This window comes from Cyphomyrmex costatus, unplaced genomic scaffold (assembly GCF_001594065.2).
Source record: "Cyphomyrmex costatus isolate MS0001 unplaced genomic scaffold, Ccosl1.0 scaffold43, whole genome shotgun sequence".
Taxonomy (NCBI): domain Eukaryota; kingdom Metazoa; phylum Arthropoda; class Insecta; order Hymenoptera; family Formicidae; genus Cyphomyrmex; species Cyphomyrmex costatus.
Genome location: NW_017278534.1, coordinates 36,396 through 58,888, shown reverse-complemented (window position 1 = coordinate 58,888; position 22,493 = coordinate 36,396). Strand labels below are relative to the sequence as shown.

Below are 22,493 nucleotides of genomic sequence, written 5' to 3'. Positions count from 1 at the left end.
TGTATAGAATTAGATTAAAATTATAAATATTTTTTAAACTCTATCATTATCTCGTTTTAATTGTTCAATGACAAACGTAAATTTATATGTAATACATACATACATACTAAAGCGGATTCTTCGGTCCCTTGTAATCCTCAGCAAAGAGACAGAAAATACCAGCACGTGACGACGTGACTAATAAACCGACAAGTTTCAAATGTATTGATTGGCTGTATATGTACACATTCATTTGTATCAATTAACATCTCCTAACCTACAATACATGAATACATCTGCTTTGCGGCCGCTTGTCAGATTTGTTTAGATTAGTTTAGATTTGTTGGTGCTATTTTGATAAACGTTTCACAACATTTCTTTTATTTCGAATAATGTCAAATTCTGAGGCTAGAATCCAAGAGATGTTTCATGTTCTATCACAAGAGGCAAAAGGTTCGTCTTCTTATTTTCTTCAAGACTTTCGCGAGTTAACCTTGTAATCAATTTAACATATATCGAGACTGCAAAAGGATTGATTTAAGTATTGATATTTAGTTACGTTTTCATACATATCATAAATACTTGTATTATAATTTGCGACTTTTCGTTGAATTATCTACTTATTACGTCATTAAATATATTTATGAAAGAGCTATATAAACACAAATGTAAATGTAATTTGTAAATATAACACAAATGTAAATATAATTTCTTTTTAATTTCAAAATTTTTGATGTCGATAAGTTAGATAATGGCTACGTTTAGTAGAGAAAACAATTCCTAGAGCTGTGATTGTGAATCTAGATGTCTTTGCCACGTGAATATGCCTCGGAAGTGCCAGTCTATCATAGACGCAGCTGATGACTGGACTCATTAATATAATTGCATTTTAGCCATAATCCTACTGAATACAACCAATATAAATTTAAGGCTAATAAGCCATTTTTCTTTGAGATAGGCCTGTTACGCTCTAGATTGTAGTAACAATTCTAGTAAAAGAAACTCTATCAGAGAGGTTTCTCCGATGACTTTGACATATAATAACTATGTCCAGCAGACTCAATAGTTATTGAATGAACCCTTGCTGTTATTGGTATTCTTTTAGATCATCCAGTTAGATTTTAAATTAAAGGAATACATCAATAGTAGAACTATTAAAATAGTTCTACTATTGATGTATTCCTCTGGATCTGAAATCTAATTAGATATTATTAAACGCAAAAAATCGTCTGGAATTGGCTTTTAAAGAAGTACTTTATTCTTACGGTGCGATGCCAAAGCGCGACAAATTTAATAATTATTTAAAAATACTTAGAGACCGGAATTATATTATCAAAGCTTATCAGGTTTTTTTTTTTTTTTTTTTTTTTTTTTTTTTTTTTTTCGAATCTTGTGGCGCCACGATAAGTTAGTACTTCAAAATTTTAAGTGCTATTTTTTTAGCTAAACCAATAAAATTACTTCTAAAACCTATCAGGAATTATAGAACTATTGCAGAACCAAAATGAAACTTGCATAAAAAACTTACGGTGCCAAAAATATGAGGTGCCAACTTTATACATGTGCGCACTTTTTATACAAAAATATGTAATTTATGTGAATTAAAACGCGCAATTTTCGTTATTTCCACAATTATGTAAAATTGTGATTCTCATTACTTCTTTGACGTACGTATACTATAAAACAAGTCAAATATTTTTATAATTTATAATTATGTAACTCGTTTTATATCTGTGTAGTTGTTTTAGAATAAAAATATACGAAACTTTTTGAATATTTTACGTGACGTTCTCTCTAATTCGTCCCATATGTGAAAAAATGATCAAATTTTTTTATCATAAATAATAGTATGAGTTTTTTTTACAATTGTTATATATTTATATAATTATATTACCATTTTTTATATTGTAGAGTTGTACTTGCAAAGTGAAGTTGCAGAAATAAATCACTCAATTACGCCACTCGTCTTCTACAGAGAATACGTTTCGAAAAATGTACCATTAGTAATAAGAGATGGAGTAAAACATTGGCCTGCTGTAGGCAAATGGTCTATACCATATTTCCGCAAAGTGCTTGACGATGAAAAGATTTCAGTCGCTGTAACGCCAAATGGCTATGCAGATGCAATAATTAAAGGGGATGACGGTATCGAAGAATTTTTCGTAATGCCTGAGGAGCGTTTACTTACAATGTCAACATTTCTTGATACATTAGAAAATCCAAAAGAAAATAGTGTATTTTATATACAGGAACAAAACTCGAATTTTATACACAGCTTTCATAAGTTGTGGCCGGATGCAGAAAGTGAAATATCGTGGGCCAGTGAAGCATTTGGAAAGTATCCTGATGCCGTAAACTTTTGGATGGGGGACGAAAGAGCTATAACTTCTAGTAAAGTCTTTATTTTACTTAGTAACAGTAATAGTCTCGAAAGTGCGTGGATGTCTAAATGATATAAGAGATACATCATCATTTACGTAAATTTCATGTCCATAATTTCAAGAATTTTAAAAGATGTATTTCTGTTCATGCATACATTTATAAATGTATATAGTTCATTTTAAAGATGAATAACATTCGAATTAAATTATATGTTTTTATATAATTTATAGTGCACAAAGATCATTACGAAAATATATATTGTGTTATGTCTGGTGAGAAAAACTTCATTTTACATCCTCCTACGGATTTACCGTGGATTCCATATCAAAATTATCCATCTGCTGTTTACAAGGAATACAAACCCGGAAAATGGATTATTGAACCAATTAACGAAACGCTCGATTCAAGAAGAATCACATCAACGCCATGGATATGTATAGATCCTTTAAATCCAGACTACGAAAAGTTTAGTGACACATAGTATATAGTAGTGGTTTTTATTTTCAAAATGACATTTATTTTCAAGACTAATAAAAAAATCAAAAATTTACTTAAAGATATCCAGAATATCGTAACATACACAACTTAAAAGTGACACTCAGAGCTGGAGATATATTGTACTTGCCATCCTTATGGTTCCATCATGTAACACAATCACATGCTTGCATATCCATCAATTATTGGTACGATATGGAATTCGATATTAAGTATGCTTACTTCAAAGCACTGGAAACATTGTGCAAATAAACGAGTAAGTGGTTAAGGCACGCTTTAAATATTTATGTGTATAGATGGTACTATTTTATTTTAAGTCATGTGCATGCAAATGAAATCTTATTCTTATGTATTTATATCTTCCTCTTTTTCTCTAATATTGTATATGCACACACACACACACACACATATGCACACATATACATACACATGTGTGTGTATGCGCAGTATACATGTATGTATATTTTGAATAGATTATATGTATATATGTCGCTTATGGCATATAACACACATTGATAATATTTATATTATTCCATAACATACTTATATACTAATCAAAACTTCTCACATAGTTTTCAATTAATATGTTATTGATATACTTATTAAATGAAATGTCTATTTTGTCATTACGTCAATGATACAAAAATAATAACATAAAATACGTTATTATTCTTACAAAAATTATAATCATATTGTTGTATGCTTTACGAAACTGTCAAGAAACAAAATTGAAAAATTTAAATCAAGTTGTTTCGTCGCTTTCTGCGGCAAGTAAATTATATTTACGTTTTGTACTATGAGTTTCGTACATTTTTCGGTTTTCTAGGTATTTCCGGTAATTGTTCTCGCGTTTTCTTCGCTGCTCCTCCGCCTGTTGTCGCAGTTTTTCAGGATTCATATGCGTGGTTACCATGTGCCTTGTTAATGAACTCATGAATTTGTATGTAATTCCACATACATCACAAGAAAGTATTTCCTCATTTGCTCCTTGTTGCTATTTGCGAAAAAGAAAAATAATTTATAATTATATAAATCCAAATAAAAAAATTATAAATGTGCAAAGAAATTTAAAATTGAATGTATTAAGGTAGATCTGCAGTAAAGTATCGAAAATTTGGGATGTCTCACCCAAAATCACAAATATCTGTATAATTTGGATAGAATATTAAAACTACGTATATATTTTAATGAAGCAGTATGAAATAAACAATATTTAGTATGCAAAAGTAATGAAATAAAAAGAAGTTTCGCCATTTCTCAATATTTTGTCACATTTCAACATTAAATATCTTTCTAAAATGTCCGAATGATTTATTACTCCTTTTATGATCATTACAATTGTAATTTTTTTAACTATTATAATCTTTCTTAGAGAAATTTGTGGTAATGTTTTTGTTAAACATAGGGCCTCTTATTTGTCACTAGATTATACATTTAAGAGAGAACACCACTGTGAAATTTTCAAAAAATCGAAAAATTTTTATTTTAAATAATTCTTTAGTCTTTTTAGAATAAGGTGCAATCTTATACGTAAAAACAATTTTAAGGCTTCTGAGGTAGTCGCGACGGCTATGTTGGAATCGTAACGTTATAAGTGAGAATGATATGTTTATTTTTGTTGCGTTCCATTTTTTAATGAAGACAATTTGGATAAATCTTAACGAGATCGCTCTACATTTGTAAGAATGGGCAGAAACTATACTTTCCTCCCTTGATAGTTAGTCAATGGTCATAAAAGACATATAAAGTGAGCCTATATTCGACAGGAAACACACGGTTTAATAGCTATGGAAATGAATGAAAAATACGCTTTTACGTACGAAATTCCAAAATAAGGGTAGCGTTTGCCCATTTTTAGGATTTTCATAAGTATGAGATAAGTCCCATTTTCACAATTAAGCATATAATATAGAAATGGCACGCAACGCAAAATTTTGGTGTCAAAATATCACTTTTTACGCCTATTAGTTTAGGCCTTTACCGTGGCAAGGCACTATAACACACACCAGCACGAACCCATATCCATGTGCTTGTCTTCGGCTCGAAAATGAACATACAGACATGGGCTCGTACTTGTATGTGACTACTAGTTTTGCCAAGCCGCCGACTAATTCGGTCGACTAATTTCGCCACCATCAACGCGGAGTTCTTGGCTGAGCACTCGGAAGCCTTAAGTAATTTTTATGCTGATTTTTTTAAGCAAGGCGTGACGCCAGCTAAACGTTTCGGAGTAGCGTGCAGCGGTTAAATATTTTCACGCTCTTAAAATACATGATATCGATCGCTGATGAACAGTGAACTTCAGTATATATGTCATCCTAAAAGATGCTAGTAGTTTCCGACCTGAAATATTTTGAATATAACGGTGAATATAGCCGTTGAAATGCCGTTCTCGACCTAGGAGGTTGTCATATACCTGTTGCTATTGCTGCTCCAGTTTGCAAAATTCTGTAAAATTAATTACTATTATCATGGGCTACGTTTAGAAATATCACCCAGATTTCCCTGAGTATCATCTTATCTTTGTTGTTCATTTAATAGTAAACAAGGATAAGACGATACACGGGGATACTCGAGTAATATTTTTAAACACAGCCATGAGCGATAAAGTATATAGAATAAAAAAGTACTAAGGAAAAAACTTGCGCCTTTGAAAAGTAAGATATCAAATGGATGACCTAATCGACATGCTATGGAAGGAGAATCTAAGAGCATCTGTACAACAGCAAAGAAACTGAAGCTGTCTAAAAAGGATCACGCTCGTAGACCTTGCACATCCTTCAGGAAAGTAGAAGAGAAAGAAAACATTAATGTGGAAGGATAGTTATATGGTGTAAGCATCGTAAAAGTAAATTAAAAATTTCTATAATTAAATTTGAAATAATGTTACACACACTCAAAACTTTAAATGCGTTTTTTTTCGAAACCATGTTTTTCCAATTGGCTTGCAGCATAACTTTAATAAATGTTATCCAATCCACTCGAAATTTTTACAGCAGTTGCTAAACTAATTCTCTAGAGAAGTATACATGATTTTTTCAATCGGGTAAAAACTATTTTTGTTACAAATACTTTTTTATTGAATTTTTTAAATAAAAATAAAACATTATTTTTAAAAATATTTACTATTTCTATAAAAATCAATATTTTAACATATACATATGTACTTCTCTAGCAAATTTAATGCAGATTATAAAAAAATTTTGGATTTTATCCTTAGTGAAAACGTGTAGTACTTCTGCTGCAAGCCGCGGAGGCTCATGAAAAAAAAAAGCAGTCCACATGCCAAGCTCTAGCAATGCCATCTTGACACAAAAAATATTTAAAAAAATGTTTTTTTTTGTATCTTTAAATATGTACATTAAAAGCCTTTAAACCCCCGAATTTCTATTATTACTTTAACTATAAAAAAATTCCTAAAGTTACCCTATGTTTTTGGACATTCACAGTGGTGTTTTTTTATCTCTTAAAAATTACGTTTTTAACATTTTTTTTCTTTCTTATTTCATTGATAACCTATTCTAGAATTTTGCACACGTCAAGTTCAATACTTCGTTAAAAAAAATAAGACATTTCTATGATAACTTGATTTACTGTAGAACCACCTTAATGTACACATCACTAATCGAAGTCTAGTCTTTTCTAGTTGGTTAAAATTTATTTAAAAAGAATAATGATTTATTTCTAGAAAAGCGGTATTCTTTTTATAAAAGATAATTTTGACGTAAAAATAAGAGAAACAATTTCTAATAACTTTGATCTTGACAAATGTTATCTAGATCATAATCCTGGAACAACATTCAAGAGATTTCAGCTGTAATGCCTTAAGTAATACTAAGATGTTTGACTGACGGCTAAAATTGGCAGCACTGTAATTTTCAAGCCTTACAACTCAAATATTTAATGAAAAAATATTTTATCATATATAGTGTTTTGGAAAGCTCTCGAAATATACTATAATAATATACAATGAAACGTGCGGAGTTCCATTTAAGAAATTGATGATGACTTTTATGTGATTTTCAAACAACTCTTCGAGATCAAACCAATTGCATTATCTTATGTCTCTCTTCAAACAACAACTTCACAACTTTTATATAAAATATTTTTTATTAAAATGCTTTGTTTCCAAGATATAAATCTGTAACATTTTACTGACTCACCATGTATGTATACATTTATGCATAAAAGAATTTATAGCAGTCTTCCAACTCATACACCACGGGCACGAAATTTCGTGCATGCAGTGCGCGACTTGAAAAGCTCTGGTTTACAAATTACAAAATATAATTAAAATAATTATACGTACTTGTTGGTGTACCATCATGTGTCTCTGCAAATTATTCAGTCTATTGAATTCGCGACCGCAAACCTCACAATCGAATTTCTTGTCGGGGTCATGATGTTTCTTGTGCATAGTCAGATCAGTTATGTGGTAGAAAGTCTTTTGGCATACATCACATGTGTACTTGCGTTGATCATTAGGCATATGTGATTCTTCGTGTTTTGTTAAGCTGGACTTATCCATGAACCGCCTACCACAGTAAATACAAGGAAGTGGTCGCGATTGAGAATTGTGTAGTGTCAAATGACGGCGTAATGCTGTCGACGTAGGGAAATTTTTGTGGCATTCCAAGCACTGAAACGGTCGATCACCAGTGTGAGTCTTTCGATGACGGGCGAGCGAACTTTGATCTGGATATCTGGAAAAAATAAAAAATTGATTTTATAAGTATTCTAATAAGAATTTGAATAAATAAAATAATATAAATAATACATAATAAAACACATACCATGTGTGTATATATATTAGTGTTTTATTTTTATTGACGCACTAAAATATTTCGAGAATATAAAGGTTGATTTATACTGGCCGTAATCTGTTAACTTACGCCGTAATCTGTAAAAATTGACCAATCACAGTCGAATGAGAGGGGAATAATCGATTATAATTGGTCAATTTTTACAGATTACGGCATAAGTTAACAGATTACAACCAGTATAATCCAACCCTAAGACATACGTAGAATAAAAAAAATTTTAAATAAGAGTAATAAGATTTTAAGGGAGATATTTTAATTATGAATAATTTATAACATATTTGATATTTTATGTATAATATATAAAATATCAATGCCAGAATAAAGTATAAAATACCAACTATATTGAAGTATTTTTTTCGTAATACCTTCATATGCAGAGTAATATGAAAAATCATATTATATAAAAAAATTCTATCTAAAAAATGTATAATTCTATCTAAAAAATTTTAGGTAATCTTATTCTGATTTTAACCTTAAGAATATCTTCTTAAAATCAAGGGCATTATCTTTTCCTTTTGTAACAGAGCAAATTTTTTTCAAATATTTTTGAAATATTCTAATTGGATAGACCACCTTGTATATACACATATGCTTTATATATATATATATATATATATAGTGCGTGCATTGTATATACATGTGTGTGTGTATACACATACACATTACTACATTTTTCAACTAACCTTTTAGGACAAGAGTCACAAGGAAAGTTTCTTGTAGTTATATCTTCCTCACGAGCATGTTTTAGTCTATTATGCCTGAGTAACTGGAAAGATGTTTTAAAGCTTTTATTACAGATGTCGCACTTCAAATTGTCTGTTGTCGGTATAATAACTTGAGTTCTCTTTTGTCCATTCTCATCCTCCGATATTATCAAGGATATAGTCACAGTATTATCTTCATTATCATAATCTTGAAACGATGGCGATAATACTGTACTACTAGTTGTCTAGCGAATTATAAACATAAATAGAAAAAATGTTTATATATATCATATATGCATACATACGTACATGTGTGTATGTGTGTGCGCGCATTTCTCTTTCACACACAAATTAATTAATGTACAATTCATTGGTACCTGTTTATTAGAAGTGGATTTCGACTCTACATCAGGCAAAATGAAAGTCTCTTCTTGGGCTGTACTATTATTCTGATGAGATTTAGGTTGCGAGTCTTTATTGGTATTATCATCATTGTTTTCAGCAATTGCGTAATTTCCATCCTCGGTTAAGTATACTGGTTGTAAAATTCCACTAGCATCCTTAAAATATAATTGACCATCTTCGTCCTCGTGCAAAAATATTTGATCCTTAAAAACCAGAAAGAAGTATTAATATTTATTTATAATATGTATTTTAATATATAGAAAAACGAGTGATATTGTATTAATAATATTACTCTAATTAAATATAATTTTTAAAATAATTTCAATTTAATTGTAATTTAATAATAATTTCAATAAAAACAAATAACATTTAAATAACATTTAGCAAAACAAAAGCATTCATTTCATTATTACTGTACTATTGAATTAACAAGATTTATGGTCGACTAGACTGCTATTAACTAATATTATTAATATAATGAAAGATAATAATAATTGATGTGTGATTTAAAAATCGAGGAAAGTGTAAAGCCAAATCGAGTCTAGAAAACAAGATGTTAATGTTTTATTATATTGTGTGAAATTTATATACTGCGTATGTAGTCCCCCCCGCGACGCTGATAGATTTTCAGCATTGACGCATACATATTCACTACCGCAGTAATATCACTTTAGTTAAATTGAGTCGACTAGCCAACAGAGGTCTATAGTTACTCATGCCATTTCTCGCAAGTGCCGAATTACATGAGTAATTGTTTATATAGAACTTCTTTCTAACATCTTCCCAGACGTCTAAGGTAGGCTCCCACTACATTACCTTACTGATGAGTCCAGTAGTGGAAGCCGGGACAAAACGCCAACTTGTGATATTCTTCGCTATCTTAGTTTTCACGGATTTTAAATTAATACTTTAATATTAAATTTTAATATATGTCTTTCAACATAAGATCTAATAAGATGCTATAGACATCAAAAATTGGTTAAATTGATTCTCAATTTAACTAAAGTGATATTACTGCGGTAGTGAATATGTATGCGTCAATGCTGAAAATCTATCAGCGTCGCGGGGGGGACTACATACGCAGTATATAAATTTCACACAATATAATAAAACATTAACATCTTGTTTTCTAGACTCGATTTGGCTTTACACTTTCCTCGATTAATATTATTAATATCACTTTTGTCCTTGTAGAATTTTTGAATGTAAATATTATATTGTATACTTGAGAATTATCTTCTTGATTTGGATTGGTCTCGGAATTTGCCACTTCCCAGGTTACTTGTTCATCTTGTTCCATCGTCGCGTTATCATACTGGTACTGTTCGTTATCATCCATGGCTTGCGCTACATACAACGTCTCCATGTTATCTCCTTCATAGTAAATAGTACCCTCAACTGGTATAGTGTTTGCTTCAAGTCGTTCCATCTAGAATAAAATTGCTCATTAATATTAAAAGATTATTCACACATACACACACAATATGTTCATCAAATACTAACTTTAACATAATGATCATTATGTTTCTCTTGTTGCTGTTTAGTAGAAGAATCTTGCTTCTTTGTGCCTAGCACAGTGTATAACAGATTGTTCTCTGTATTTTTCACTATCTCTTGAGTTAAATCACTGTCATCTACAATGTCATTTGCTTTCTTCCCATAAGATTCTGTCCGAGATTTATCCGCCTTTCCCGTGGAAAGGTTATTTGTTTGCAGTAAGACAGTCTGATTATTTACATGCTTTTTATCAGCCTGCGTTCGTAAACTGCTTGCCTGATTATCAGTCAACTCAGAATTATTGTCCAACCCATCCTCTCGCTCCAACTCCTCATCTTGCCAATCTTCATCGACGTCATAATTTATTACTTGTTTTTTAGTGGTTTTCGATGCGCTATTGTTTACAGGTTTGATTGATTCTTTTTCAAATTGCATAGTAGATGTTGAATTCTCGTCGTCAAAGCCAAAGAACTCTATATTTTTATTAATTGCTTTGTCATTTTTCTTTGTTTTTTCGATTGTGTCAGTATCCTTTGCATCTGTTAATTTTTCCTTATCCGAGATATCATCATCTAGACATGTTTCGTTTTCATCGACTTCCTCAATTATCTCTATAATTTCTTCTATTTCTGCTTCCTCAGAATCTTCGTTAATCATTTCAGATTCAAATATGATGTCTCCTTCCATAACATTTCCATCTTTCAATACCTCCATAACATCCCTGTTATCTATAACCAAGCTCTCCAATACTTCTGACGATAACTCCATTTTTAAATACCTACGAAGATTGTATTTGAAGAATAAATACACAAATGTATTCTATATTATAAAATCAATTAGATATGTATAAGCAAACGTCAAAGTTATCCTTTGCTACAAAAAATTATGAAAATCGCATACAAATAACTGACTTGCACCAAAATACAAAAACAACTAATCCAGTACAACATTACTGTCACAAAAATGATAAAAAATGTAGCTAATAATATCATTCACTATTTGATGGTAACATTAACATATGTTTACTCTGTTATAAAATCTACTGTGTACTATATCCACTTGAGATTTTATTTACTTATATTTTTTATATTTATTGATTGATTGAATATGCATATCATATAAAATTATATCTTATATTGTTTAATTATTCATATCTTATATACTTTAAAAAAAAAAGAAAATTTTAATTTTATCTGCAATAGACATTTTGTGTGTTATTCACAATTTAATTTAAAAATAAACTTTTAAAATACCTTAAATTAATATATACTATTTTCTTTATTTTTAATCAAACAATTTTCGATATCATTTATTTCTTTTGTTGATTTAAATAATTTCTGCGGAAATAAAATATGTATACAGAACATGCCTAGTGAGCACTTTAATACTGTGTTTGTAGTTACTCTTTCGTCTCCTGGTAATGTTTTTCAACTTCTGTAGCAAAAAGGGTGTTATCCTATTTTCAAAAAATATCCCATACAAAAATATCAGGGAAATCTATAATACATAATGACATATAAACTAAAATATTTTCGTACTGCAAATCTAAAATTCAACTAATACGACTAATAATGAGCAAATAAAATGTTAAATTAACAATTATTTATGTATAGTGTATTTGAAATTACATTTCATACAATAAATTAAAATACATAAGATGTTTAACTCAAAGAAAGTTTTAATTTTATCTACAATAGAATTATTTTCAGCTTTGATTCTCAATAGGAGCAATAGCACCAATTTTTACTCCAGAAATTTTTATATTGCATTGTTCACATCATGGCTATTATTTTTGGACTCCCATTTTTATACTGATGGACTAATAGGATTTTTGCCATTAAATAAGGATTTAATTATGATTTTTATATCTGGACATTACTTTTATTGCAGATGAGTATTGGTGTACTAATACTCATATTTCATTGCTCTATGAATTCAACATTAATTTTTTCAACTTATACTTTTTATATAGTTAGAATGTACAGGATATTTTACATATTTTTTTATAGTTTTATAACTGAAGAAGATTCTGTGTGAGCTGAAAGATCTTATATATTTTCATTTATTAAATGCAATATATTGATGTAATCTATATGAAATATACATGAATAATTGTTAATTTTAACATCTTATTTGCTAATTATTGATTGTATTAGTTGAATTTTCGAAGCCAAAATCGTGCAAGACCGAGAAAACGAACGATATAGGAGGAAAGTGAGAATATGAAACGACACATCGAAGAAGCATCGTTTGAAAGACGGATAAGAATTGCGTGTGTGTGTGATCATTTTTCACTAGTTTACACCGCGGAGATGCAATCATTGTAACGGAAATGGCTGAATGCCCGCTTTGCAATTCCACACGCGCGCAATTCCTTCCATTCGTTGATGTTTTGTCGCGCGTCTCGATGCGTCTCGGATCATCATGGACACGAACGCGTCGAAGACCACGCAGACGAAACGGATGAAAATGTATATATCGCGAGATTCCATCAAAAGCTAAAGCTCACCAGTCGGTACGAAAATCCCGTGAATTTATCAACGGCTAGCAATATGGCCAATCCTAGCGGAAGGGGGGAGGGGGTAAAACGAGAAGAGTTTATCGTCAAGCGGATCAATTGCGAAGCAGGGAAAACATTGAGAAACTGCCGCATGAGTGTTTGATCTCAATATATTGTTGCTCATTGATTACCGCATATACCTTTCGTTGTTCCGCAAGATCTCGGGTGACACGCTGCACGTCACTGAGCGATGACTATTCAATGTATGCTCGGTCGATACGCTGATTGTTCAAGGCTACCTTTTCTGTCTTCCCCACCAAGCGAGCGATGCCAAATGCCAATTACCATTTCCGCGCGGGAGTTTAGTCGCGTCGACGCGCACGCGTAACCGGAAACTATACGTATTGTACCACAAATTAAGGTGCCTTTAAAGGTACATTCATATGCATCCGCCAAGCGTCAAGTGTGGAAGCAGCAACCAATCAGCGAGGCGTAATATGAGCAGTGGCGTAAAAAATATTTTCACCGGAACGGAACAATAAGGGGTTACGTAGAATAAAAGGAACAGGGAACAGAGAACAGAGAATTAAGAACTTCAACTTATCAGGGTAACAATCATGTAACTTTTTATCTGGAGCGGCAACGTGAAAAGTGAAAATTTTTATGAATTATATATGAACATATACACACATACATGCAAAAAATTTTCACTTTTCACGTTTTCGCCCTAGAGAAAGTGTGTATTCCATAGTACATGATTTCTGATAAGTTAAAATTCTTATTCTCTGTTCTCTGTTCCCTGTTCCTTTCATTCTGCGCAGCCCTTCTGCAAAGGGATGCACGCCTTCTATAAGGGTTGATTTATACTGGCCGTAATCTATTAACTTATGCCGTAATCTGTAAAAATTGATCAATCACAGTCGAATAAGAGGGGAATATAATCGATTATAATTGGTCAATTTTTACAGATTACAGCATAAGTTAACAGATTACGGTCAGTATAATCCAACCCTAACTGTCAGAAGCCGATGCAAGCCAACACAGATTTTAGTCGTGTGTAAATTCATATAGTTTAAATCTAATCGATTATAGACGTTTCAAACCCTTTCGTTTGGATTCTTTTCTGTGTATGATTAAATGTGACGTTGATTAAATTAAATATATGTGTACATATACACAAGTTTTGATGTTTTAAGCCGTAAAGCCCGATCTACAATTGCGTAAACGTAGTTGTAAGTGGTTGTAGTTGTACGAATTGACTAATGACAGTCGAATATTCTCCTCATATACAACTATGATTAGTCAATTCTTACAACTACAACTACGTTTACGCAATTGTAGATCGGGCTTAAGAAATTGATCAATTAGCCCGGATCTACAATAGAGTTTTAAGCTTTAAGGAATGGACCAATCATAGTCGATTATTCTCCTCGAATTCGACTGTAATTGGTTAATTTCTTACAGCTTAGGGCTTAAAACACGTATTATAGATCTGGGGTTATGCTGGATTCACATTGCATCCGATTTTCGTCGTACGACGACTTTGCAACCAATCAGAAAAATCATATCATCGATACGAAGCAAAATTTTGTTTCCTGGGGGCCTATTCTGTACACGCTTACCGACAACTGTCGGTGTCGTTAAGTAGCAATAACCAATGATATGGACTGTTCTAAGAGAAAAGAGCTATTCTTATTGGCTATCGCTACTTAACGACACTGACAGTTGTCAGTAATCGTGTACAGAATAGGTCCCCTGATTAGTTGCAGAGTCGTCGTACGACGAAAATCGGATGCAGTGTGAATCCAGCATTAGGGTTTCGACTTTCCTACAGTCCTAAAGTCTGTTTTTTTGTTTCTGCATTGTCTGAATTGAGTGCACACGGTGTAATAAGTTCAATTGAAACAAATATATGTTTGTTTCATTTTAACTTATTGCACCGTGTGCACTATAGTTCAGACAGTACAGGGACTCTTTCAAGAATAGACCCCCAGTTGCGGGATTTTCTAAACGTTTTTTCGATGATTGTTGTTATATCGTTAACTAGCGGCAGCCAATGAGAGCCGCGCTTTCTCTTAGGATTGTCTTGCCATTGGCTGTCGCTAGTTAACGATAGCGACAATCATCGATAAAACGTTTAGAGAATCCCGCAACAGGAACGAAAAACAGACCCCTAGATATCAGAGAAGCGCAACCGATGTTCCGCGTCCTGATTGGCGTGACTGTCTCAGCCAATCATGATATTCATTCATTGGTATTAAAAATGGCTGACTAATAGACGATTGGTGAATTTCATAGTTCGTCTGCAAACGACGCCATTTTTAATACTTTTTTTACTAGTTTAGCGATACTGACTTAAGCCGGTTGCGCTTCTCTGATATCGACTCTAGACTTTTCAAGCAAAGCGGCTTTCATCTCACCTCCTCTCTGCCAAGGGTCATCCAATTTTTGATATAAAGCGGGAAAATAATTAGCAACTTTGATTGCTAATAACTTTGTAACGAACGACGGTTAAAATCTGTTGGAAGTTACTTAGGGGGTCATGACCTTGACAACATAACTTTCCGAACAACCTAATACATATCTACTCATTTTCGCGATGTTATTTCAAAATTGCCACGACAACTGTTTAAACATGGCCGCATTTGACATGCGCGCTGAATCGCTGAACCATATACGAGATTTGTCTCGAGAACGAGCACATCTGGGTTTTCTCCACGTGGGAAAATTGACTAGTTAGTTTGTCGTCTACAATTCTCTCGTTAACCATTGTTTCTTCTCTGTCCGAGATCCGAGACTCCGAGTCTCTTTGATTTTGCTGACCTTAAGAGCCAGAGTCTTCGTTAAATCATCTCACACTGGTCATATACGGTCGCACAGGAGAGATTGTTCTACAATTTGTACGTGCTTCGAAGTAAGTAATGCGACGAGCAGGATACATCATCGACTATGAGAAAGAGTCAGCAGATTTGTCGCACACGCTTCACCGGATTTCCTCGAGTTACATTTAATGGCTTCGGCCATCGTGGTTACGCATCGCGCGCGATCTTAACCTCTGAATGCTCCGAATCAGTCATTCTAACATTAAAGACATGTAATCCGCTGGCCTTGCATGTCAGCACCCGACAAGAAGACTAGACGTAGACATTTTTTGTCGTCATTTTTCAAGAATTACTCTTAAGAATTCCAAAGTTTGAATGTTACAGTATAATTGTATCAAGCACATGTTTTCTTAATAGGTCAAGCCTGTCTTATAATGTGCACTTTGTTCTCTGTTTCTTGCGTTTTGCTATATTTTTTACATCTTGTCTTTTGCTTCTTATCCCGTTTTTTTATATTTTTTATTGTCTGAGATAAATGTTTAAATTCTAAACAGAATTGTAAGGCTTGTAACATATATTCATGACTTATAAAAACTTTTGAATACTTGTACCTTTATACAGTATTTTTACAGATGTCTTTTTACTAGTCATAAGATTTGCAAGAAATCGTAGAAATTTACTAACATTTATATATCTTATAATATGTACACATAACATTAGAATGAGTTATAAGTTCTTATAGATTTGACAAGAACAGGTTAAGAGTCTTATGAGTCTGCTTAGAATTGACCCGAAAAGTTAATAAACTTTCATAAACAAGAAATATGTAATAGGAAATATAATTGTCAATAAAATGGTTGCAAAGAGGAACAAAAGATAAAGAACAAGAAAGAGGAACAAAGAGCACGTTATAGAATAGGTTTTATATTTTTACAAGTTTATTGTAATAGATTTATGGTTGAATATTGGAGTGTTTACGTTTTTAGCAAATTTTAGACATTTTAAAATTCTATCCTATAATTTATTATTCTTGAAAAAATTTTTACATAGAAGAGACAGTAATCTCATAAATAAACTAAAATTCATTTATATAATCTTTTCAGAAGAGTATTGTATGAGTCAAAAAATAGAAAAACCGATACTATCAGGTCAGCGTATAAAGACCAGAAAAAGAGGTAAAAAGCAATCGTCATTTATTATATAAAATTATAAAAACAAATTTAAAGAAATCTTTTACTGACAAAAGCTGTTGTTTATAGATGAAAGAGAAAAATATGACCCAACTGGATTTCGAGATGCGGTTTTGCTTGGTTTGGAAAAAGCTGGTAACGACTTAGAAGCAATTTCTAAATTTTTGGACGCAGCTGGTTCTAAGTTAGACTATCGTCGATATGGAGAGGCACTATTTGACATCATGATAGCTGGAGGCCTTTTAGTTCCTGGTGGTTCCATCGCTCAAGATGGAGACAAGCCAGTTAAAACTAGTGCATGTGTTTTTGAACAGCCAGAGGACATGGACTCTATGCGAAATTTTGAACAGGTAAAAAGTAGATGCAATAGAGTATTTTATTTTATTAAGTTTTTATCAGTTTTATAAACAAAATTATTAAAAAATTAAAAAATGTTTAAATAAATATTATTTAAATAAAAACAGGTCTTCATCAAACTCATGCGACGTTACAAATATCTGGAGAAGATGTTTGAGGAAGAAATGAAGAAGGTGTTAGTTTTCATGAAAGGCTTTTCACCTAAAGAAAGGATCAAGCTGGCTAGGATGACAGCATTGTGGATCTCAAATGGTTCTGTACCACCCACGGTACTCTCAGTCTTGATCAATGAACATCTTGTTAAGGACAATTTGGCATTAGACTTTCTACTGGAAGTCTTTGTTACTTGGAAACAGGAAAAGGGTTTATCTAGTTTAATGACAGCTCTGAAGAAAGGTGGCATTGAGGGAAGGTAAATATAAAATATATTATTATATAATTTAAAGAAATTCTCTCAATACTCCAATTGATTTGTATATTCACTATCTTTGTACGATTCTATTCGCACATTTTATAGGTTAATGGAGTTTGTACCACCGAATAAACGAACAGAGGAACATTTCCGATCTGTATTCGAAGCAGTAGGTTTGGCAGATATCGTCAAATTACACAAGGCTCAAGCCAGTCAGGAAGCTAAACGGGATTTACAACAACTTCTGTTGGATGATCTAGCAGAAAATAGGCCAATGAAGGATATTACATTAGATCTCAAGGAAATGGCACAAAGGAGTGGCATTCCTGAACATGAAGTGATTGGATTGGTAATTATTTTTTTTCATCTTATACATTTTATTAAAACACGAAAGTATTTTTATTATTTACCGTTCATAGATTTGGGTTGTCGTTATGGGCCAAGCCGAATGGAACAAAAAAGAAGAGTTAGTCGCTGAACAAGCACTGAAACATTTAAAAGTTTATACTCCACTATTCGGTGCTTTTACAACCACTGCCAGATCTGAGCTTGCACTCATCCTCAAAGTCCAGGAGTTCTGTTATGAAAACATGAATTTTATGAAAGTCTTCCAAAAGATTGTTTTACTCTTTTATAAAAGTATGTTTAAACATGACAATAACAAATATTAAAATAATATATATAATAATACACGTGTATTGTAGATTTGTATACATAGTTTAATCAAATATTGCTATAAATAATTTTGTTATAAAGAATAAAAAATATTTGGTTTTTAGCGGAAGTTGTGTCGGAAGATGTAATATTGAAGTGGTACAAAGAGGGTCATTCGGTGAAGGGTAAAATGCTCTTTTTAGACCAAATGAAAAAATTTGTGGAGTGGCTACAGAATGCTGAAGAGGAATCTGAATCAGGAGAAGAAGAGGATTAGATATTCAAGTAATTTTTTTTTACAAAAGTTTATTTACAAAATCCGCGAGGAATTTATATTACACTTTATAGTTATAATTTTACAGTCATTATATTTTATAACTATTCTACAGCATTTTTTTCTACAGGAAAACGCATCATTGCCAGTGAGAAGAAACGATAGTTTCCAAAAATTTTGAAATAGATCAAGAACAATATCAATCGAAAGACACACAGACTTTTGAAAAATAAAATATAAATAAGATATAAACAAAAGTCAATGTTAGGAACTCCATGATGAATTAAATATTCAAAAAATAGAAAATTTTTAAATAATCAATAAGGACTATATATAAATACTAACATCCAATCAGTGTGGAGGAACTGTAAATTTGCAACATCTTTGAATTGTATTACTTTAAGAAAAAATATTTTGTGTTACATTTTTATAACCCGCTACAAAATATATACAGAATAACAAAGAAATTATAACAAAAAAAACCTGTATTCCTATGTACGTACAATTTTCGGATCCCTGTCTTTCTTTGTATAATAATATTGTACTAGTTTATAGAAAATATACTGACAGGTGGTGTTTAATATTTTGAAGTTTTGGTAACAATTCCTTGTAGTACTTCCTTATGATAGAATGAACAAATATCAGAAAAAATTTTATGTGTAATGACATTTTAATATTATTAAAAGATAAAAATGCTTTTTAAGAACTTGATAAAGAAAAGAAATTTGTTCAATCTATGATCATAGTATTCATTCATAAGCAGCACAGTTACAATATTTATATTTCATTCAGAGTTTCCTGTTTTATATTTAATTTTGGTTTATATTTATAAGTTCTCATATCTGCGATTGGTTGCTTTCTAATGAGTGTTTTACCCTTCATCAGAGGCACCAATTCATCTGGCACAGTGATACGATGATGTCTTGTTTGATACGTTTCACACAATGCGATTAACATGCGAGGTATCGCGCATGCAGTTCCATTTAGCGTATGCACGTGAGCCGTATTTCCATCTTCTGTCCTATACTTAATATTAAGGCGTCTTGACTGATAATCTGTACAATTACTACAACTGGATAATTCACCATATAATTTTCTTCCAGGCATCCAACCTTCCATATCACATTTCCTAAAACAAAAAGAAATACATTTGTAAGAAATCAGAAGACGCGGTAGTGTTTCCGACCATATTCAAAAACTGTATGAATATAATGTGAATATTATATTTTAAATAACAACCTCTTGAACAGTGCATTTTAAAGAAAAATGTTTTAAACAAAAATTTTGTGACTCCAAGAGAGATACATGGTACTATTGGTTTGTTTTAGGTGGTTTTGTTAAGATCAGGACAAGATCATTTTTAATTTTTTAAATAGAACTCCCTATTTTTCGTTACATATTCTTGTAGCTCACCTCGAGAGTTTTTCAAAGTAGGGGAGAATGTTCTAAATCAGACCATGTTCCAAATCGGACCTTTTTAATTTAAATAAATACGGTTAAGCAGATTTGCGTGCTATTTATAATGTAAAGTCCTTATAAGACACCGAACATATGACAGCCGTTTGGAAGTATTCTGTCATGACGTTCATAGAATAGACGTAAATATGTATTTTCGGCTAACATGCAAACATTTTTTTAAAAAAGAAAACCCTTGTAAATCATTATTTAAAAGATGTTAAAAATTTGAACGGTAATTGATTTAAAATAATTAAAAAGTGTAGAATTCAAAAATATCAAGAGTTTTGTGATTACTTTCGCGGTTTATTATAAAATTCCAATAGTTTGGAAGAACTCATGTCCAAATCGGACCTCTCTTTGGGTGTCCAAATCGGTTCTATACAAAAAAACACTAAAAAGATGAATAAGCCAGCTAATTTATCGAAGAAATTCGCCACAACCTAGTTGTAGTACTGGTGATCAACCGACCAGATTTGGTTTAAGGAACACTAAATCAATAAAATATCATGTGTCATCAGCCTTAGATTGATAGAATTTTTTATTGACTTTAATTCTAATATTGTAATATAAACTGTATTTTTATCTTTGAGTCTTAAATTGCTCGTTTTTACTCAATACTACCAAAAATTAATTAAAATATTTTAAAATTCTATCTAAAAATCCATAAAAATAGGGGAGGTCCGATTTGGAATTAATAGTTCCAAAACGGACCGGAAAATGCATTTTTAAATTTTCCATTACAGTTCGACACAGATAAGAGATACATTAAAATGATCTAAAGCAAAAATGAAGAAAATTAAATGATCTTTCAAACGGAGATATTTGAGGTTGTCATTTAAAATGGAACACCTTATATATGTATAAATGTAGAAATATAATTATGCATAAAAGCATTACCTATAAGCTGGTGAACCTAATTCAAGTGATGGCATGTCCATTATTTGAAAGTGCAATCCTAACGAAGAGAACAATTCCTCCTGTATATTCTGAAGATCTTGAAACACTTCCTCAGATTGATTTGGTTTAGAGCAAACAAACATTTCCACTTTAGTAAACTGATGAACTCTGTCCAAACATATTAAGTTAAAAAATAAAATCAACTTAAGAAATTTAAAGTTTATCTTTATATGTTAATGTTCTATGTTCTAATAAACAATATCTTATTTTTTTTTCTAACTTTAGAGTTTTGGTAATTATAACTTATACTACATTCTATTATTTTCCAAAATAAAGTTTAAATATTTCTTCTAGAAAGTTAAATGTATGTTTGTGAATTTTTTTAGATTTTTTTAACCATTTTAAATAGGTGAAAACGTAAACCTTCTGATGACCCATAATGGAAAGGATGAGATTATCAAATTGAGCATAGTGTTGTAAGAATTTATAACAATGTTGATAATCTCTTACCTATAGATTCCTCTTTCAACTAAAGCACCTGAACCCTCTGCACGATAGCATCGGCTGACAGCTGCCAATTTCATTGGTAGCATGTCATAGGAAAGTATAGTATTCATCAATTTGCTAGCTAATGACATTTCTGCAGTTCCAGACAAACTATATTTGTCATCATAATGAGATTCTAAATTATATACCAAAGTTCGATCATCATCCACTATTAAACCACATCTCTCGATTATTTTAGTAGGGATAATATCAGGTACTGACAATAATTTAAATCCATGCTTCATCAATCTTCTAATCGTATACTGAATTAGTGCTTCCTCCAATTCTGCTAGATCCCCAAGAAGTATATAACTTCTTTGTCCAGTAACAGGGCCAAGTGTATGAGTTCTTATCGCTTTTAAATTAGTGGTAAGTTCTGCAAACTCTTGTGGCTCAAAGTCAAATTGTGGTTTTCTGCCACACTTCTTTAACAATTTTGGCTTATCTCCATATTCAATTACTGCAGGATGTGTACGATTTGGTATTTTGCCTAATTCTTGCAAAAGTAATTCTTGTTTTTCAGGATTACTGGAATATTCGAGAACTTTATCAATATCTCCAATACCTTTTCGACTTTTAATATTATTGAAAATAATATCACGATTTACAGGGTTGCATAAGAAATCTGTATCATATTCTGGTTCTGGCACAAATAATTTCGTATCGATTACATTTTTCTTTGGTGCTTCTGCGGACTATTACAATAAATATTATTATTATTATTAAATAACAATACTTTAAATTATTGTGTAATAATGTAGAAAACATTGCAAATATTACATACTAATGTGTGTAGCAAGAAACACCGTGACCTACAAAACTGCTTGAAATTCTGTTGAAGATTAATTCTCATTTTTTTTTAACATTTGAAGATAAATGTATTAGCTTATATATCTCAATAACATGCGTCCAGTTAAAAATGAGGGTACAGTTTAGCTATAGCAGCTAAAAAATCAATAAAATTAGGTTAACGATTAATATTCGTTAATTTTGACCACTGATCCTTTTTGTTACTAAAAGTTGAAAGTGCTGAGACTCCACGATTCTAGCACATGTGATTCTAGTAGAGAGTAGAGATCCTCTAATCCTCTATTCGCT

At 31.6% G+C, this 22,493-nt stretch overlaps 5 protein-coding genes across 9 annotated transcripts in view; 2 read left to right on the top strand and 3 right to left on the bottom strand.

Annotated features, from left to right (window-relative positions):
- Window positions 1-139, bottom strand: part of LOC108777387 (solute carrier family 26 member 6) — a 4,777-nt gene extending 4,638 nt beyond the window's left edge. The window contains exon 1 of the mRNA XM_018544256.1: window positions 104-139. The gene's annotated coding sequence lies outside the window, so the exon portion shown is untranslated. The remainder of the gene's footprint in view (window positions 1-103) is intronic.
- Window positions 140-287: 148 nt separating this feature from the next.
- On the top strand, window positions 288-3,263 carry LOC108777444 (Jumonji domain containing 7). Its single transcript, XM_018544351.1, has 4 exons — window positions 288-432; window positions 1,891-2,370; window positions 2,592-2,826; window positions 2,919-3,263. The coding sequence occupies exons 1-4, from the start codon at window positions 372-374 to the stop codon at window positions 3,106-3,108; spliced, it is 966 nt and encodes a 321-aa protein (XP_018399853.1). The 5' UTR covers window positions 288-371; the 3' UTR covers window positions 3,109-3,263.
- On the bottom strand, window positions 3,001-13,094 carry LOC108777443 (zinc finger protein 471). Of its 5 annotated transcripts, XM_018544346.1 has the most exons (9): window positions 12,795-12,965; window positions 11,655-11,719; window positions 10,292-11,063; window positions 10,014-10,217; window positions 8,761-8,991; window positions 8,363-8,628; window positions 7,166-7,559; window positions 3,666-3,850; window positions 3,001-3,087 (listed from the first exon to the last, which is right to left on the bottom strand). In XM_018544346.1, exons 1-9 carry the CDS (start codon window positions 12,936-12,938, stop codon window positions 3,075-3,077), a joined length of 2,274 nt encoding a protein of 757 aa, XP_018399848.1. In that variant the 5' UTR covers window positions 12,939-12,965; the 3' UTR covers window positions 3,001-3,074. The 5 variants fall into 5 exon arrangements, with proteins under 5 accessions (XP_018399848.1, XP_018399847.1, XP_018399849.1 ...); XM_018544345.1 differs by lacking the exon at window positions 3,001-3,087 and having other exon boundaries at window positions 3,491-3,850; XM_018544347.1 differs by lacking the exons at window positions 3,001-3,087; window positions 11,655-11,719; window positions 12,795-12,965 and adding an exon at window positions 12,977-13,094 and having other exon boundaries at window positions 3,493-3,850.
- Window positions 13,095-15,577: 2,483 nt separating this feature from the next.
- Window positions 15,578-18,688, top strand: kra (basic leucine zipper and W2 domain-containing protein kra). The gene is made up of 8 exons (XM_018544202.1): window positions 15,578-15,699; window positions 16,711-16,782; window positions 16,867-17,147; window positions 17,262-17,566; window positions 17,672-17,915; window positions 17,986-18,205; window positions 18,346-18,505; window positions 18,625-18,688. Exons 2-7 carry the CDS (start codon window positions 16,722-16,724, stop codon window positions 18,495-18,497), a joined length of 1,263 nt encoding a protein of 420 aa, XP_018399704.1. The 5' UTR covers window positions 15,578-15,699; window positions 16,711-16,721; the 3' UTR covers window positions 18,498-18,505; window positions 18,625-18,688.
- A 507-nt stretch (window positions 18,689-19,195) lies between these two features.
- SerRS-m (Seryl-tRNA synthetase, mitochondrial) lies at window positions 19,196-22,470 on the bottom strand. The gene is made up of 4 exons (XM_018544261.1): window positions 22,180-22,470; window positions 21,360-22,090; window positions 20,850-21,017; window positions 19,196-19,623 (listed from the first exon to the last, which is right to left on the bottom strand). Exons 1-4 carry the CDS (start codon window positions 22,246-22,248, stop codon window positions 19,272-19,274), a joined length of 1,320 nt encoding a protein of 439 aa, XP_018399763.1. The 5' UTR covers window positions 22,249-22,470; the 3' UTR covers window positions 19,196-19,271.
- Between the last annotated feature and the right edge of the window lie 23 nt (window positions 22,471-22,493).

What these genes read in the sequence shown, in the direction of transcription:
- LOC108777444 (XM_018544351.1), top strand. Translation starts at nt 372, where the DNA reads ATGTCAAATTCTGAGGCTAGAATCCAAGAGATGTTTCATGTTCTATCA. An exon ending in TCTATCACAAGAGGCAAAAG is followed by an intron (nt 433 to 1,890) that starts GTTCGTCTTCTT and finishes TTTATATTGTAG; the next exon opens with AGTTGTACTTGCAAAGTGAA. An exon ending in TTAAATCCAGACTACGAAAA is followed by an intron (nt 2,827 to 2,918) that starts GTTTAGTGACAC and finishes ATTTACTTAAAG; the next exon opens with ATATCCAGAATATCGTAACA.
- kra (XM_018544202.1), top strand. Translation starts at nt 16,722, where the DNA reads ATGAGTCAAAAAATAGAAAAACCGATACTATCAGGTCAGCGTATAAAG. An exon ending in CTATGCGAAATTTTGAACAG is followed by an intron (nt 17,148 to 17,261) that starts GTAAAAAGTAGA and finishes AAATAAAAACAG; the next exon opens with GTCTTCATCAAACTCATGCG. An exon ending in TGTTTTACTCTTTTATAAAA is followed by an intron (nt 18,206 to 18,345) that starts GTATGTTTAAAC and finishes TTTGGTTTTTAG; the next exon opens with CGGAAGTTGTGTCGGAAGAT.
- SerRS-m (XM_018544261.1), bottom strand. Translation starts at nt 22,248, where the DNA reads ATGAGAATTAATCTTCAACAGAATTTCAAGCAGTTTTGTAGGTCACGG. An exon ending in GTTTCTTGCTACACACATTA is followed by an intron (nt 22,091 to 22,179) that starts GTATGTAATATT and finishes TTATTGTAATAG; the next exon opens with TCCGCAGAAGCACCAAAGAA. An exon ending in TTAGGTTCACCAGCTTATAG is followed by an intron (nt 19,624 to 20,849) that starts GTAATGCTTTTA and finishes TTTTTGTTTTAG; the next exon opens with GAAATGTGATATGGAAGGTT.
- LOC108777443 (XM_018544345.1), bottom strand. Translation starts at nt 12,938, where the DNA reads ATGCGGCAGTTTCTCAATGTTTTCCCTGCTTCGCAATTGATCCGCTTG. An exon ending in CGGGATTTTCGTACCGACTG is followed by an intron (nt 11,720 to 12,794) that starts GTGAGCTTTAGC and finishes TTTTTGCTACAG; the next exon opens with AAGTTGAAAAACATTACCAG. An exon ending in TGTGACTCTTGTCCTAAAAG is followed by an intron (nt 7,560 to 8,362) that starts GTTAGTTGAAAA and finishes TATTTTTTCCAG; the next exon opens with ATATCCAGATCAAAGTTCGC.